Genomic DNA, 16,148 nt, shown 5'->3' on the forward strand with positions numbered 1-16,148 from the left:
TAATTCTAAGATTGGATTTTGTGATTAGTCTGTAACTATTACTTTCTGACACAGTAAAAAACAATTGCGTACAACACAGAAAGCTGAAGAATGTCTATGTCTGATGTGAGCACTTTGGGATTCAAACTCTCAGGTTTTGTTGCATTACATAAGCTGAATATGAAGTAAGGAATCTAGTTCACAACTTTGTGCATTTGGCACAGAGCAAACTACCATTTCTAGACATGTTTTCATTTTCTGTTACTTACTTCTATTGCTCCTGTCTTTCATTTTGGTAACAGAAGGTAGTTTTTCTGCTCTGACTTCTATGACGTGAACCCGTTTGCCAAGCTTGATTTAGGCTGCTGCACATATCTTAAATTTTGAAAACATGCTGGGATGTATATTTTCAGCAAGTAGGTTAGCTTCCTTTTGTTTTTCTTAGTGCTAAGATGCTATTGCTAGCATACATCAGCTTCATCAACAATATAGTAGTAATCACTATTCAATATCTTTGTGATTAGGCACATTTGCTGTTTTTCAAAACTGTTTTACCAGCTCCTATCTTCACCCCTTCTTGCAGAATTTACATTCTTCCCTTTGCGGATTGGGCAACAAGTTCTGTAAATTTCACAAACATCCTGACATTTAATAATATTTTTGTTAAGAAGCGATGGGTTTTATGTGTAGAGTTCATGAACATTTTAGGCTGCTTTAAAATATATCTAAAATATCTGATTACAAAACATATTTGTGAAGTACATTAATGCAACACTGATTAACACAGTGTTTCATTATACCTGTATATTTATTACACTTTTAAAAATGGAAGCTGCATTTTTTCCCTTCATTAGTGCTCCATGATCAGCATGTCTATGTTTGTGGGGAATATGATTCAGTCTGCTAGTCCATACCTGCTCCTATATGTCAACTTAGCTGGAGTGAGCTCATATTTTGCAGCCCAGTAGTCAGTAGCATAGAGGCTTAGCAAAAGAAGAAGTTTCAGTGAGTAAATAGCAACACATGTATGCTGCTGGTAATGATAACTACCAAATTAAAATCACATAATCCCAACTTCTTGGGCGTCAGCCTCTTTATTGGTGAATGATGGATCGCCGTCTGTGGGTAGTAGTAGCCATGACGAGTGATTGTAATTGGTGCCACTGATAATTAGCAGTTAAAATTTCAATTACCTCTGTCACCTCAGTCTAACTCTTCACTTGGGGACCCTAGTGCAGACCTTCTTTAGCCTGCAGTGCACTCCTCTCTCACATCTATCTATAGGTATTTTACTCATGCATGAGCTGAAAAATCGAGGTGATTTGGAATTGTGTTAAAATGTCAGAGTACCCAGATTTACGTTAGGAGTTCATCTCCAAAATTCACACTTTCTCCCACTTCCAGAAGGAATATTGTGATAAGGATGGTCACATTCTTCATGTATATAGGCGGCACAAGTGTGTTGTTCTCACCTCACCTAGATTTTGGTTGCTGTTAAGTTGGTGTTTGGCTTTATTGTTTGTTGGTAGTTCTTGTTGACAGTTTTTCACTGTTCTTTCTGCATTTCCTATGTTTCCTTCATTCTTTTTTCACTTTTTTCTTTCTTTTGTTACTTTATGTTGATTCATGTGACACATACTCAGTGCATCCTGCTGAATGATAGACTCCTGAGCACCCTTTCCGTTATGTCACCTCTTCTCTTAGCACATTTCCAACATTCCACCACATTTTCTGCACCTTTTTATAACTCCAGGAGTAGCAAGTCAAGCATGACACATGATCAGTCACTTGTACTGCACCAAACTTCCACAGAAAGAAAATAAAGGCAGTGAATTAAATTAATCACACTATTGGAACTGATTTCAAATTAATTAAATTAGTTTGACATTTAAAACACATGTGCCTCACAAACATAAGAGCTAGAAGAAGGAGAAGCAGAAGAGTATACTTTGTGCATAACAAAGAGTTCTTTGAAAGAAATCCTCCTTTGCCTTTGAAGCCACTGCAATTCCCTAATCTTGGCCGTAATCATGGTAAAAAAGCAGGTCAACGATGATACAAGAGGGATGCAAGCAGCTGCATTTTATTATGGTGCATCCTCAAAATAGTGTTTGCTGGAGGAATGCAGAGAATTACAGAAATCTAGTTATGAACACATAAAGGCATTCACAACCATAATTCAGAGAAGAAGTTTAAAAGACAGTGGCAACCTAACATAGGGACTGAAGGTGATAACAAAGGTATTTGAAACAACTGCAGTTTGGGGAAAGAGAAAAGTGGTTTAGAATCCATTTCAACATCTAGATTTCTAACCACCCTCATTAAGGAGGGACAGGGTTCCATACATGGACTGACACCTCAGATGTCTGATAAATGTCTCCCCAGCAAAGAATCAGAGATAGGAAGTTCAAGTTCTGATTGCATGTGTACTACCTGAACCACTGAAGAAGTTGCAATCGTGCCACTATTAAGGAAGACCCATCTGACCTCAAAAGGTCTGCGTGATGTTTTATCAAGGTTGCAACTGATTTCAGCACAGCCACATTGATTCACAGAGAAACGTACTTGACATGTAACAAACATTTATTGGGGATGATGCTTTAGTGCATAAATAGCATGAGACTGTCAGTTCCACAATGACTTGCTAGGCACTGGGAGCTGGTGGTGGATGAATGAACCACAGTGAATAGCGTTTTATGGCCATGGGAATATTTTAGATTTGTTTTGGAAAATTGGTATGGTTTTAAATAACTGAAAACAAAAAACATGATTTACTTACTTACTGTCCAGGAACCAGGGACAAAGCTGCTATTCTGCCATTCTTGAGAGGAGTAGGGGTGGAGCACATTGCACTCAACTAATGTTAATAGATGTTAGCTGGAAAAACTATTGAAACCTGTGTATATAGTTTCTACTGTTATGCCTACTTTCCCTTGCAGGCATTATCTCCTGTGTGCCACCCCAAAGAAGAGACCAGTTACTATTTGATGCCAGTACTCATTCCCTGGTTGTTTTTAGAGAAGGGTCAGTTGTTTTTATTACTCTTTAGGGTATCCCATCCAAGCCTCTTTCACAAACCCCTTTCCATCAGCATCAATGATCTCCAAACTAGGGGAACACACTAACCGAATGATACCCCCAAGGGTGAGGACCTTGTTTTAAAATTCTTCTTAAAGAACTTAAAATTAGTTATCCTACAGGTCTTCGGGCGCTTAACACTTGTAGGTGTCAAACACCACCTCAAGGATGTTTATCAGTGGTTCAAACCATGGCTAGATACTAACATCTGCTACACAAGCACTGCAAAAAATGAACTACAAACAATGTGTATAATGACACAAAAATAAAAACTTCTGAATATTTAAAATAATATCAGCACTGCTAAACCAACGCATTCTTCTTCCACATAGTGTTATAGAATATAATTGACCCAAAACAATTACACACCTAGGAGCCTCTTTTTAACAATATCCATTAATGAATTTCTTACAGTACAGAAGATGTCCGTATTAAATGAGTGTTAGGTTGCTTCTTTTGCCCATCATAAAAGGACCTCTGGGTTGGTGAATGCCATCCATTCCATGTAACCCATTCTATTCAAAGGGATAAGGAGTCAAAGGTTACTTCCTAACATGAACCAGTGCCATAAGCCCTTGCCTCTAAAAAAGCACACCTACTCCAAATTACTACTTCGTGTCACCAGTGCTTGCGGATCTAAAAAATGTTAAATAAAATTGAAAGTGAACTATCAAAACCACTCCCTCTGTGGTCCCATCTAGCAATGTGCACGTTTATCGAAGCATTCTCACTTTCAGGCACATTTTGTGACGCCACGAAGACTGGCGGCATCCCACTTGCAGACCGCAGTTGGATCGGCAGTCTGCGTTTCGGGCGTCCGTTCCTGCTACGGGCCGCTTTTTGGTTTGCTACCTGCTTTTTGGGCTGCAGCGTGACCTGAAACTTTCTCTTTGGGCTCTGTTTCACGCGTCGCCCACCTTTTACCCCTCCAGCTTTACTAACCTGTTTCTTACTGTTTTTCTTCTTCTCTTCTTTTTTCTCTTTTTCTTTTTTGTTCCTTCTTGGCCATATTTTTTCTTTCCCAGGAGTCTGTGTTTCCTTCACTGCATGCCTTTGTCCCAACCTTTTATACTACGGCTATTTTTCCATTTACTTTAATGTGGCTTTTCCCAATCCAAGAAGGTGTCTTCATTACTTCCTGCATGTCACTTCCTGTTTGTCAGTTTATGAGCACAGTTGGTCTTCTGTTCCTTGCGTTGCAAACACTTCCATTCTGGTTGTACTCCTTGCTCCTGTATCCTGTGATTTTGGACTTCACCTGCTTTTCCCTAACTGCAGTTTTTGTTCCAGACTTCTTTGCCTCATTGTTTTCTTTTCTTTATATCTTTTTCAGGAGTTCCTTGATCTGAGGTTTTTCCCAAGTTGGGTTTATTCCTCTGGGACTCCTTCTGGAGGTTACGGCCTGCTTGGTGTTGTATTATCAGCAGCACCGTGGCTACTGGAAAGGCTCGCCCCTACCTTGGTCAATCCAGAACAAGCAAGAAACCTGGTGGTGCCCAGAGACAGGCAGATTACAGTGGTAAGAAGCGTTCAGGTCGTGACACATTTGCCCTCATTATGACTTTGGCGGTCTTCCATGAAGACTGCCAAAGCTGCGGGTGCCAGGACACCGCAAGTGCTGGCCCTCTTCCGCCCGCCATATCACGGGTACTGCCGGAGTTCCGCCACACTTTGGGTGGAAATCCGTCAGTAGCCATACTGGTGGCCGGAGGCGCTCTGGCGGTTCCACCACCGGCCCGCCCCGCCAGTAGGACACTGCCCCCAATTATGGGCCATAATATGACCTGGTGGTGTCCTGCTGGTGGGGCGCTGCTAGAGGTGGAAGTGCCCCATCCCGCTCCCTGCTGGATGACCTTCTCCTGGGAACAGGTAAGGTAATCGCCTGACAGGGGAGAGGGGTATTGTGTGTGTGTGTAGGAGTGTGTGGTGTCTGCGTGTGCATGAATGTGTGTATGCGTGGTTGTATGCATGTCTGAATGTTGGAGTGAGTGCGTGTCTGCATGTAAGTGTGTATGCATGCATGAATGCGTATATGGATGGGTGTGAGTATGCATGCATTAATGCGTATATGGATGTTGTGAATGTGTATATGAATGTAGTTGTGAATGCGTGTATTGATGTTGTGAATGTGTGAATAGATGCGTGTGAGTGGATATGTGTATGTAAATGTAGGTGAATGGGTGTGTGCATGATGCTTGTGGGTGTCTGCATGTATACGGGGAGGTGGGCTCTGTGTCAGAAGGAGGGGTGGGGGTGCTGTGTCAGAACAAGGGTGGGTCTGGGGATGGCGGGAGGGTGTGCTGTGTTAGAAGGGGGTGGGTGATGCTGTGTCAGAAGAGGAGTGGGGGCACTGTGGCTGGAGGGGGGAGAGGGGATCTAGTGCTTGCTAGGTGGGAGCCATCTACTGGTGACAGGGAAAGAATTCCCTGTAACTGGTAGTCATTCCGCCTCAGTTTTTGTGGCGGTGTTACCGCTGTGGAAACCATGTTGGAAGGCTGGTTCCTAATACCGCCAGTGGTCTTCTGTGGACCGCCGGGTCGGAGATGATCATCTCAGGCCAGGGATTCAGACCGCCATGGAGGTATGAGTGGAGATGTGGCGAGTTGGCCTCTGCCAACCTGCCACACTCATAATGTGGTGGTCTGCACGGCCAGCCTGTTGGTGGTGGGTCAGCCACATTTACCCTGGCGGTCAGAAGATTCGCCAGGGTCAAAATGACCTCCATTATCTTGAAATCTGTCAATCCAGTCATACCAGATAATCATTGTTTACTAATCCAGAGGTTTAAGGGTGTACCTAAATCCCTTTCATCACAATCTCCATTGTATAGAATTATTACAGATGAGTAGTGTGAAGGTCGATGGCAAATGCAGTGTTATGTTATTCAAATATGAATAAATATCCATCCTAGCATTGAACATGGATTATGTACCTGAATCATCAAATATTGGAGTCATTATAGGTAAACACCATAAGCAAATTTCAAAATTATAATTTCATTTAATTCCTTGCTCTTGATTGTGTCATAAGTTAATCAGATAAGGCACATACTTACTCCACTTTTCACATCCTTTAATTTTGGAAGGATATCCAAAGTGAAACCATCGGCTTGGCCCCGTGTTCGATTTCCACCATTCATGTAATTACCAAAAGCAAGAATCAAGGCTAGAACTTGCCTAACTGCAGGTCCATTTCTCAAGTTCTGTGAACAATAAAAAATAGGTATTTAAGAGTAAAGTTTATGTTGTACTATACAATTGTATTTACTATTAATCGAAAGGCTCACCCATTTATTGTGTGTTTTGTCTTCAAGTCTCTTCTAGACATTTTGCCTTTTTAACTTATCAAAAGTACAGAATTGAAAATCATAGAAAGATTCCTAAAAAATAATTGCTCAACACAGAGCCACATTCGTCGTTTTAAAGTCATTCCATAGCATAAACCTGAATTTCACACAGTAAGTCATATTCATGCTATTCCTCCATAAAGAACTTGATGAAAAGGAGTACATCAAAATGTGCAAATGGTGTTTAATAGCATAGCTCAATAGAAAATGTTTAGCACAGGATAGTTATTGTTCAGTTTATTTGTAGTACTTTTATAGTGCTTATTGCCTCAGACTCTAAGAATATGACACTAAAACTTCAACTGGTTTTACTGAGAACTTTAGGTCTAGTTTCCCTTTATTGCTGCAGTTCTAGATAGCAACTCACACTGCAGCTATAGAATTCTGCAAGATCTCAATCGTTTAATAAGAAGCACTGTTTAGAGATTGATTGGGCCATAGTGGGTGCCACTGTATGCTTGCTTTTAAAATGAGCTTTTCAGAAATTCCCAAAAGGTGAACAGGAACGAGTTAATGCAAGTTTCAAAGTGTAGCAAGTTCCATAGTGCAGGACAGTGCCCCTTTTTGACAAGGTCACCCCCACCTTTTGCCTGGTATTTAACGCAATATTGACTGAAAGTGACTGCTAACTAGGTCCCCAGTTCCAGATCTCTTTCCCTAAAACTATGCAATTGTTCCCCAGTTGGCAATACTTTTGGCCTTCCATGTAAGTCCCTAGTAAATGGTACCCCCTGGGACCAAGGGCATGGGTACCAAAGAGGGTTTCCAAGGGCTGCAGCATGTAGTGTGCCATCCCAAGGGACCCCTCACCTGGTACATGCAGACTGCCATTGCAGGCTGCGTGTCTTGGTGCAGCTAAAAGTGAAAACACGACACAGCACACCTGTGTGCCCTGTCCACTAACACTGCGTGCAATATATGTAATTCACCCCTACAGCAGGCCATACAGCCCTAAGGCAGGGTGCATTATATTACATATGCAGGCATATCTGCAACTGCAGATATGCCTCTACTATGTCTTTGTCGATTCTTAGACATGGTGAGTGAGCAGGGAAGCTATGTACTGGACACTGGACACTGCTCAATACCAGTTCCCCAGCTACATGATGGCTTCACTGAAAATAAGGATGTTGGTATGAAACATCTCGTATTAGTAAACCCTGCACTGATGCCAGTGATGGATTTATTAATACATGTACCCTGAAAACTACCAACTACCCATGTGGGGACTGACTAGTTTTAGCCAGCCTGCCAGCATTAAGCAAGATTGTGGGTGACAGCCTTTGCTCTCGGGCAGTCAGAAACAAAGACTGCTCTGGGCAAGATGCTTACACACCCCACCCAAAACAATGACCTGCAAATCTGCATTCTAAGACAGGGGGCTTCAAAGAAGCCCACCTCCCTTAGTATGCAGGTATGACTTCAAAGGAGAGATGTCCCCATGGCCCATTTGGCACTGGAACAGGTGGGAAACTTAGTATTCAGAGAGGCATGTCCCCCCCTCTGGTCAGTCCCACCCATAAGGTGACCACATTTAGAAAAATGCCATCTTGGTTTGGTCAGAGGTAGGAACACTATTACAGAGTCATGCCCACTTCCCAGAGCAAGTGATCGTGTAGAAGGCGTAGTGACCCTAGGGGTAAGTAGCCCATTGACTACTACCCTACCATCCCCTAAATTCAGTATTTAGAGGATCCCCTGGCACCATGAAATCCGATTCCTGCTGACCTACAAAGAAGAAGGACACAAGAACCGCAAAAGCAAACGCCAAGGAAGAAACACCTGACTTAGCCCCAGCCCAGTAGGCCTGTCTGCTGTCCTTGGCAATTTGTGCCAAAGTCAACTTGCCCTGAAAGCTGCTGTGCCGCCAAAAGTCTGGGAGGCCTGCCTGCCTTCAACAAAGACCCAGGAACTCCTGTGGAGCAGCAGAGCTGCTTCCCTGCATTTTGCAGTTACCCCAAGAGACCTTTGAGGACTCCCGACCAAAAAAGTCAAACCTGAATGCATCACTGCACTGTTGCCGACTAGCCCAAGCTAAAGTGGGCCAATGGAACAAATGTGGTCCCCCCAGCCCTCCAGAGACAAAGCCTACCTTATACTTGCCCACTGTGGACTTACTGACGCTGCCTGCAGCCTCTGCCCGCAGGCCCCCTCAAAAGCAAGTGCTCACAGTGGAGAAAACCCAACGCCTCAGGACACCTCTGCACCCGTTGCCCCTGGCAGGTGGAGAAGGGGACCGAAGGTGTCCTCCATCCCCGAGCATTTCAAGGCTTGAACCTACTTGTTGGTTTTCATCAAATGGACTCCCTGTCCAAACCTGCCAGCCTCCTTCCAAATGGACCGTTCCCCATCGGCTAACACTGGGGCACTCAACGCCATACTACATCTCTGTGCCCAGCTGCCCCAGTGCCACCTGGTGTGACCTGTTGGTGTGGCCCTGATCATTGCCCAGTATTTACCTTATGTCCAGGAGATTGGTCTCGTAAGTCGCTGTATTATGCCTGAATGCAGTACTTGTTTTTTTCTCCATAGGCTAACAGTGCAGCTTTAAAAAATTGCACTTTTCAAAACTGTAAGGATTTTTCTTGCAAAATGTACTTACCTGTTTGCACTGATTATGGTGCTTAAACATATATGAAGACACATGTTATTTTTGTAAATTGGTGTGGATCTCCTTATTGAGCTGTGTGGCAAATATATTGACTGTGTGTGTTTTTGCAGTTTTCTAACACTCCTCTCTGATAAGCCTAAAGCTGCTCCAAAACATTACCCCGTAAACGACCACCTTGGGATTTCTAGAGCAAGCCCTTGTATGGGAGCCCCCGGACTCACTGCACAGTGTATCTCCTTCTGATACATCCAATAAAGAGTCAGCTTCCTACACATAGCACTGAGCAAACCTCAAGATTCACAGCCACCTTTGCCCAAACAGGAAAAGAATATAACTCAAAAAGTTGTTATCTGAATCTTTCTGTTTTATGTATGAAAATCTGTGAGTGCAGTGGAAAAGTTTTATAGAATACTCAATGTAAGTGATAGAGATAATTTCCTTATTTACAAATTAAATACAACTAACTGAAAAGTGCAAAACGTCAATGCTGAATAATACATGGACAAATAATGGAAAACATTGTTGTAGGTAGTCATAGTTACATATTAAAAGCACAAAATTAAGGGGGTCATTCTGACCCTGACGGGCGGCGGAGGCCGCCCGCCAGAGTTCCCCCACCAAAATACCGCTCCGCGGTCGAAAGACCGCTGAGGGTATTTTGGTATTTGCCCTGGGCTGGCGGGCGACCGCCAAAAGGCCGCCCGCCAGCCCAGGGCAAATCATCCTTCCCACGAGGACGCCGGCTCAGAATTGAGCCGGCGGAGTGGGAAGGTGCGACGGGTGCAGTGGCACCCGTCGCGTATTTCAGTGTCTGCATAGCAGACACTGAAATACTAAGTGGGGCCCTCTTACGGGGGCCCCTGCAGTGCCCATGCCATTGGCATGGGCACTGCAGGGGCCCCCAGGGGCCCCGTGGCACCCCCTACCGCCATCCTGTTCCTGGCGGGAGACCCGTCAGGAACAGGATGGCGGTAGGGGGTGTCAGAATCCCCATGGCGGCGGAGCGTGCTCCGCCGCCATGGAGGATTCACATGGGCAGCGGAAAACCGGCGGGAGACCGCCGGTTTTCCGCATCTGACCGCGGCCGAACCGCCGCGGTCAGAATGCCCTGCGGGGCACTGCCGGCCTGTCGGCGGTGCTCCCGCCGACCGCCGGGGTCAGAATCACCCCCTAAGTAATATAATGTACTGACTCAAGATAGCCTAACTACTGATGCCGTATTAAATTTAAATTTTACATGTAAGAGATAGGCAGGGGCAGGCCCTCTGCTATGGCACAGGATCATTACCCTGCTGTTGAAAGCAAAAAAATAAAAGTGATAATATTAGTATTTTATTATCACTTTATTTTTCTGCATTACTTAAGGCGGGGCCAACAACTCTGACGTCACCAGGAGGAAAAGTATGTGCACTTTTTAAGTCCGCATGTCAGTTTTTGCAGCCGTCTAAGGCCGGCCAAACTGACATGCACACTCAAAACTCTCCACACAGCCCTGTTGCACAGCCGGGTGGACAGCCCAAGCGCAGGCTCCCACTCACTTCCTGAGCAGCATTTCTGCCCATTCAGGCTGATACCAGCACGTCTCTCGTGCTGATAACAGCATGAGAGAAGCGTTGGGATTGGGTGGGGAGGGGAGGAAAAAGAGAAGAAGAATTGAGGTGGTGGGAGTGGCGGAACACCAAGGTGGCATTATTTCCAACTCCGCTCCCCTCACTAGGAGCGCTGCCCCCTGTCTCCCCACCCCTTCCTGGCAGCAGCCGTTACTGGGGATAAGAAGCATGGTTTTCACATTAAACTGTTGTTCTTGCTAGGGGTGAGTGTAATGTTTCATTCAGCAGATGGAATTGGTGAAATTTGGTGAATCTGTGTCACTCTTGTAACATGGAGTTCCAGATGAATTCCACCAATCACAGAGTGGCAGAATTATTTCTCACAAGGCTCCAGAAATGCAAGTCTAAGCGAGATTTGGCGTCTCAAAGTGACTTTTGCTAACACAAGTGGTTGCGGGCAGTTGTGAGGGGTCTCGGTCAAACGGATGCTTCTCGAGAAGATTTGCTTCCACTCAAGCAGATTTTCTTCTCAAGCAGCAGGAAAATCAACTCGAATGGCTGATTACTTTTGTGCCCCAAATGCCATTCGCGCTGATTTGTCAGAGATGCTCGCACTACTAGCACAAAATTGCAGCATAAGCAGCCAAGCGGTGCAGCATGCATATTTTCCACCCATTGCTGGAAGACCACAGAGTTTTTATGTAACTCTGCAGGATGCCAGGGAGCAAATTAGTTTTTTCTCTTTCCACTGCAGATGCAGTAATTTTCCTGATGCCTTCTGCTAACTAGTGAATAGGCATTTATTATGCATTAAACAACTGATAGTGGGATTCTCTTCGGAGGAGGAGGTGGCAGGCAAGGTGATTTGTAGGAAGAACTGTCTGAACCAAAAGATTTGATCAAAGTAGAAAGCCAAGGACAAGATTCTATAGTTCATTATGAAGACATGAGAACTCAGAAGATTACCTACTCCCAGAGTTTGCTGGAAACTGTTTGGTTGGCAGGCATGAGGAATGCAAGATTTGTTGCTACTCATGTTTATTAGAATTATACTAATGTGTATTCTTTGGATTGGGCAGGATAAAACCTATCAGTGCCTTTACCAGAGAGGCTCCATTCTTTTAGAAAGCTTACCTTTCTCAACCCGAGATTATGTATGGGGAACTACCTGCAGAACATAAGAAGAGATGCCTGCTGAGATTGAGCCGAGAATACTTTTTAGCTTTTGTTCACTTCCATCGCATTAACGCTAAGGCTTCATGCCTATGCATTTTTATTCTCTCATCAGAGCCCTTCATTTGGGTTTCTGAAACTGACACCTTACCTTGCCTCTAGAAGAAAATTACCCTTGATGCCTAAAGCCTCATTAAGTTAGATTAAGAATTTTCCTTTATGGAACACACTTGCTGCATTTTCTGAATTCAATTTGTAATTCTTGTTTATGTGGTATTATATCTTGTTTTGAAATATCAATTAATGGATTATTAGAATCTGTTATAATAATGACTAAATATAATACTTACCAAATGAAAAAAATGAATTTGAATTAATTTGTTAATAAAACCCCTAAAGCTTACACCACATCTCTTTGTCGATTCTTGTGAAGTGTCAATTGGACTTCACTGTTTATGGTGTTTGATGTAAATGATTGCTCCTTATCACCTCCTCTTGTCGACTAACAAAGGTCCATATGACCAATGGCGGGATAATTTAATGATTATACTCGTCAATTGAGATACAAAAATCACCACTCTGGCATAAGGATTTTAAATGCTCAAGGCCCTAACTGTTTAGCAATGGTGATATGCTCAAATATTTTGCAGTGTTTTGTTTAGAACAGCAGTACATTTTATTCCATGAAGTGCAAAGCGTCATATTGAAAATACTAACTAAAATAACTATTTGGCAAAATTTAACCCTCACTAACATACTGACTGACTTTTTTGACCAAAGAACCATACAGTTTTATTCTTCTCACAACAATTAAAGTACTCAATGTATTAGGAATGTAGGCTTTTGAATTATTTATTTTATTTCCTGTATTTCTAAGGAGCTCCTAACTGCCCCTTTAAATGAGCTGAAAGCGATATGGTGGGAGCTAGTGGGTGAATGGAAAAAGACAATGTATAGAATTGGATAAAGCCCAACTTAAAAAACTGCCTAATAGTCTCACTGGAGAATTAACACAGATAACAAAACGTTAGGGTCTGATTTAAAGCCTGTCTCATCATCTCATTACAAGTTCATTATATCCTGTGGCAGTGGTTTCCAACTGTTGGACTTCTGTGGACCCCCACTTTATCATTACTGGAGCCCGGGGAACCCCACAGAATCATTATTGGAACCTGGGGACCTCCACTGAGTCATTACTGAAAGCTGCGGACCTAATCTATTAATATTATTTAATTTTCCAAGCAGTCGTGGACCCCCTGAGGAGGCTTTGCGGACCCCCAGGGGTCCCCAGACCACAGGTTGGAAACCACTGTCCTTTGGCACTAAGGAGCATATGATATCTGTCAAATTATGATGGAATAACCCATCCACCAAACTCTAAATAAGGCCCTTAGTGGGGCGTGGCCAAGGTGGCGGCGCGCTAGGACGTGCCTGTCCGAGCTCCGCCGCCCTGGCCTGGAAGGGGGTCGCCCTGAGGGCCCCCCGAAGTGCCGGACGCTGCTGAGGGCCCATGGCGGGCCGACGGGGGCTGAGAGGCGTGCAGCGCTGCTCCTGAGGATTGAAGAGCGGCCGGCCCGAGAGGTGTTCTTTGGCGGCGTCCTGGGCCGCGAGGCGGGCCTCTCTTTGGCGGCTGCCTGGGACCTGTATCAGAGGGACCAGAGCCGCAGAGGGCTCGCACTGGGCCCCGCGAGCTGCGGGACCACAGAGGGGGCCTAGACCCCAGGATCAGTAGGCGCCCTACGTGTGTAGGGCGCCCCGCTTGAAAGACTTGGTCGGGCTGGAGGTGAGCCCCCCTCCCCATAGGGTCCCCCCAGGACTGCGGAGAGGCCTGGAGACGTAGTCAAAGAAAGGAGGGGCCATCGTTTTACTCCGAGGTCGCTGTATTCACCAGCAAGGAGCACAAGTAAGTGCGGGCCCCTGTGTGAGGCTGTAGAGGCTACATAAGGCAAAGATTTGGATGTGGAGGCTACAAAGTGCGACGGCCAGGCGCAATCTTTGCCACGGAGACACCTAGTGATTTACTCCCGGACGGAGCTTTTGGAGAAGCTCGGCGGGGTAGCCCTGCGAACCGAGTCCGTGCCGCGAGTCATGGCGGCGTCCAAATCCAAGCGGGAGCGCTCCGTGAGAGAAATGTTGACAGGGGCCCGTACGGCATCAGGTGGCTTGGCTGAGGATACACTTGCGGCGAGACCCCTGGAGGTTTGGACGGAGATGGAGTCGGATGAGGGCTCCCCAGTCACGAAGGGGTTTTTGACCTCACTGTTTGACTCGCTTCGGAGCGACATCCAGGAGTTTCGAAGGGACATATCCCAGGAGGTGAAGGAACTACGAGGCAAGGTTACCTCTCTGGGAGATCGAGTGGCGCAGCTGGAAGATGGCGAAATTCCTCACAGTGAGGAGGTGGCGGGCCTGCAGCAAGAGGTCGTCCGCCTCCGAGAGCAGCAGGACCTCCTCCAGATAGCGGTCGAGGATTTGGAAAACCGCTCGAGGAGACAAAATATCTGCATCAGAGGGGCCCCGGTGGGGGCAGAAAGGGAGGACATTGGAGAGTATGTGGTGGGCCTGTTTCGCTCTCTGTTGGGCCCGGATGACACTCAGGAGATAGTTCTGGACAGAGTTCACCGAGTGGGTCGCGCCGGTGGCCCCGGAGACCGCTCCCCGGATATCCTAGCCTGTCTCCACAATTTTGTGCTTAAAGAAAAGATCCTACAGCGGGCTCGCAATCTTCATCAGGTACTTTTCAGAGGACATGAGCCCCAATTATTCCACAACCTCTCTGTGCGGACCTTGCAGAGGCGGAGAGATTTTAGGCCTGTCACAGAGCACTTGCGGGCTCATGATGTGTCTTATTCCTGGGGCCACCCGTTTCGCCTAGTCTTCCGTTGGGAGGAACAGCTTCGGCAGGTGAGATCAGTTTTGGAAGCTTTTCGGATCTTGGGCTTGGAGGAGAACTGCCAGGATGTGAGCGAGAAGGCGACCTCGACGGTTGGGGGCCCCTCGCGTTGGCGGCGGAAGGAGAAAAGAAGGAAATTGCAGCGCCCAATGGCCTCGGAGCTGAGGTCGGAGCGGGAATCCGTTCTGAACAGCGTGGCCGCCGGAACTTCAGCCTAGAGGAGGGGGGGTTGGAGAGACCCGATCTGCGGATGGCCTTGATGCTAACGGCTAGTTGGCCGCTGAGGAGGGTCAGGGCGGTGGGGGCGACGGACCTGGTTTACCAAACATGGATGGTTCTACGGCCCTGTGGACACTTTTCCTCGTGAGGATGGATGTGCGAGGACGTCTTGGTTTTGAGCACCTGTTGTGCGTATTGTTTGAATGTAGTAGTATTTCCCTGTGATGCTGGCTTTTGTGTGGAGATGTTCTCAGGCCTTGGTGTTCGAGGCGGTTCATCATCTGGCCCGGGGGGTGCTCTTCCTGTGAGGTCCCTTCCTGCTTGAATGCTTCTCTCATTTTAGGGTATGATTATTAAGTGTACAAGCTTGAATATCCGCGGGCTTAATAATCCAACGAAGAGGCTAGCTGTCCTAACCGCCTTAGAGAGGTCGGGGAGTCACATATGCCTGCTGCAGGAGACACATCTCGTCCCAAAAGATATTTACTGCATGCGCTCTAAATGGTTCCCTAGGCAGTTCTGGTCTTCGGCATCAACGAAACATGCAGGGGTTGCGATACTGTTGGCGTGCTCATTCCCGGGGGAAGTGGTGACAAAACTGCATGAGGTGCAAGGTAGGCTTCTAGCTATGAGATTGAGACTGGGGGGGTTTTCCTTCACTATTGCTTCTCTATATGCTCCTAATTCGAAGCAGGAAGTCTTCTTAAAACAGCCTTTGAACCCGCTGCTGCAGTCTCCGGATGGTGCCATCCTGGTGGGGGGCGATTTTAACCTAGTCATGGATAGTGACTTGGATCGTTCAGGTCACCGGTATGGGCAGCCGGGGTCAATGACAGTGGCGGGTCGTCAATGGCTGAGTGAGTGTGGCCTGAGGATGTGTGGAGGAGGGCGCACCCCACATTAAGGGACTATTCCTTTTACTCGGCAGCGACTAAGACATACGCCAGACTTGACCTTTTCTTGGCCTTGCAGGAGTTTCTTCCCCGGGTTAGGGAGTCAGTGATTGAGCCTCGAGCCCTGTCGGATCACGCTCCGGTTACTGTTGAGGTTGTCATGAGTATGGAGCGCGTGAGCGTATCCGGGTGGCGATTCAGGGACTCAATGCTTCAGAACAGTGCAACAGTAGAGGCGATTCGTAGCACAATAATAGACTACTTTAGCCTAAATGATGATGGTACCACCTGCTTGGCGACGCTGTGGGAGGCACCGAAGGCTGTACTGAGGGGTGAGGTGATGTCGCTGTCCGCTAGGGATAATAAAGCAAGGAAACTGCTTAGAGAGGATTTAGAACAGAGAGTG

General features: G+C 46.2%; 1 protein-coding gene across 2 annotated transcripts in view; it reads right to left on the minus strand.

Moving 5' to 3' along the window:
* The window catches only part of FMN2 (formin 2), a 621,781-nt gene that overhangs the window by 250,290 nt on the left and 355,343 nt on the right, over window positions 1–16,148 (minus strand). For both annotated transcript variants that reach the window (XM_069234681.1, XM_069234682.1), the window contains exon 11: window positions 6,113–6,259. In XM_069234681.1, coding sequence (XP_069090782.1) covers window positions 6,113–6,259 — 147 coding nt within the window. The remainder of the gene's footprint in view (window positions 1–6,112; window positions 6,260–16,148) is intronic.

This window comes from Pleurodeles waltl, chromosome 5, assembly GCF_031143425.1.
Source record: "Pleurodeles waltl isolate 20211129_DDA chromosome 5, aPleWal1.hap1.20221129, whole genome shotgun sequence".
NCBI lineage: Eukaryota > Metazoa > Chordata > Amphibia > Caudata > Salamandridae > Pleurodeles > Pleurodeles waltl.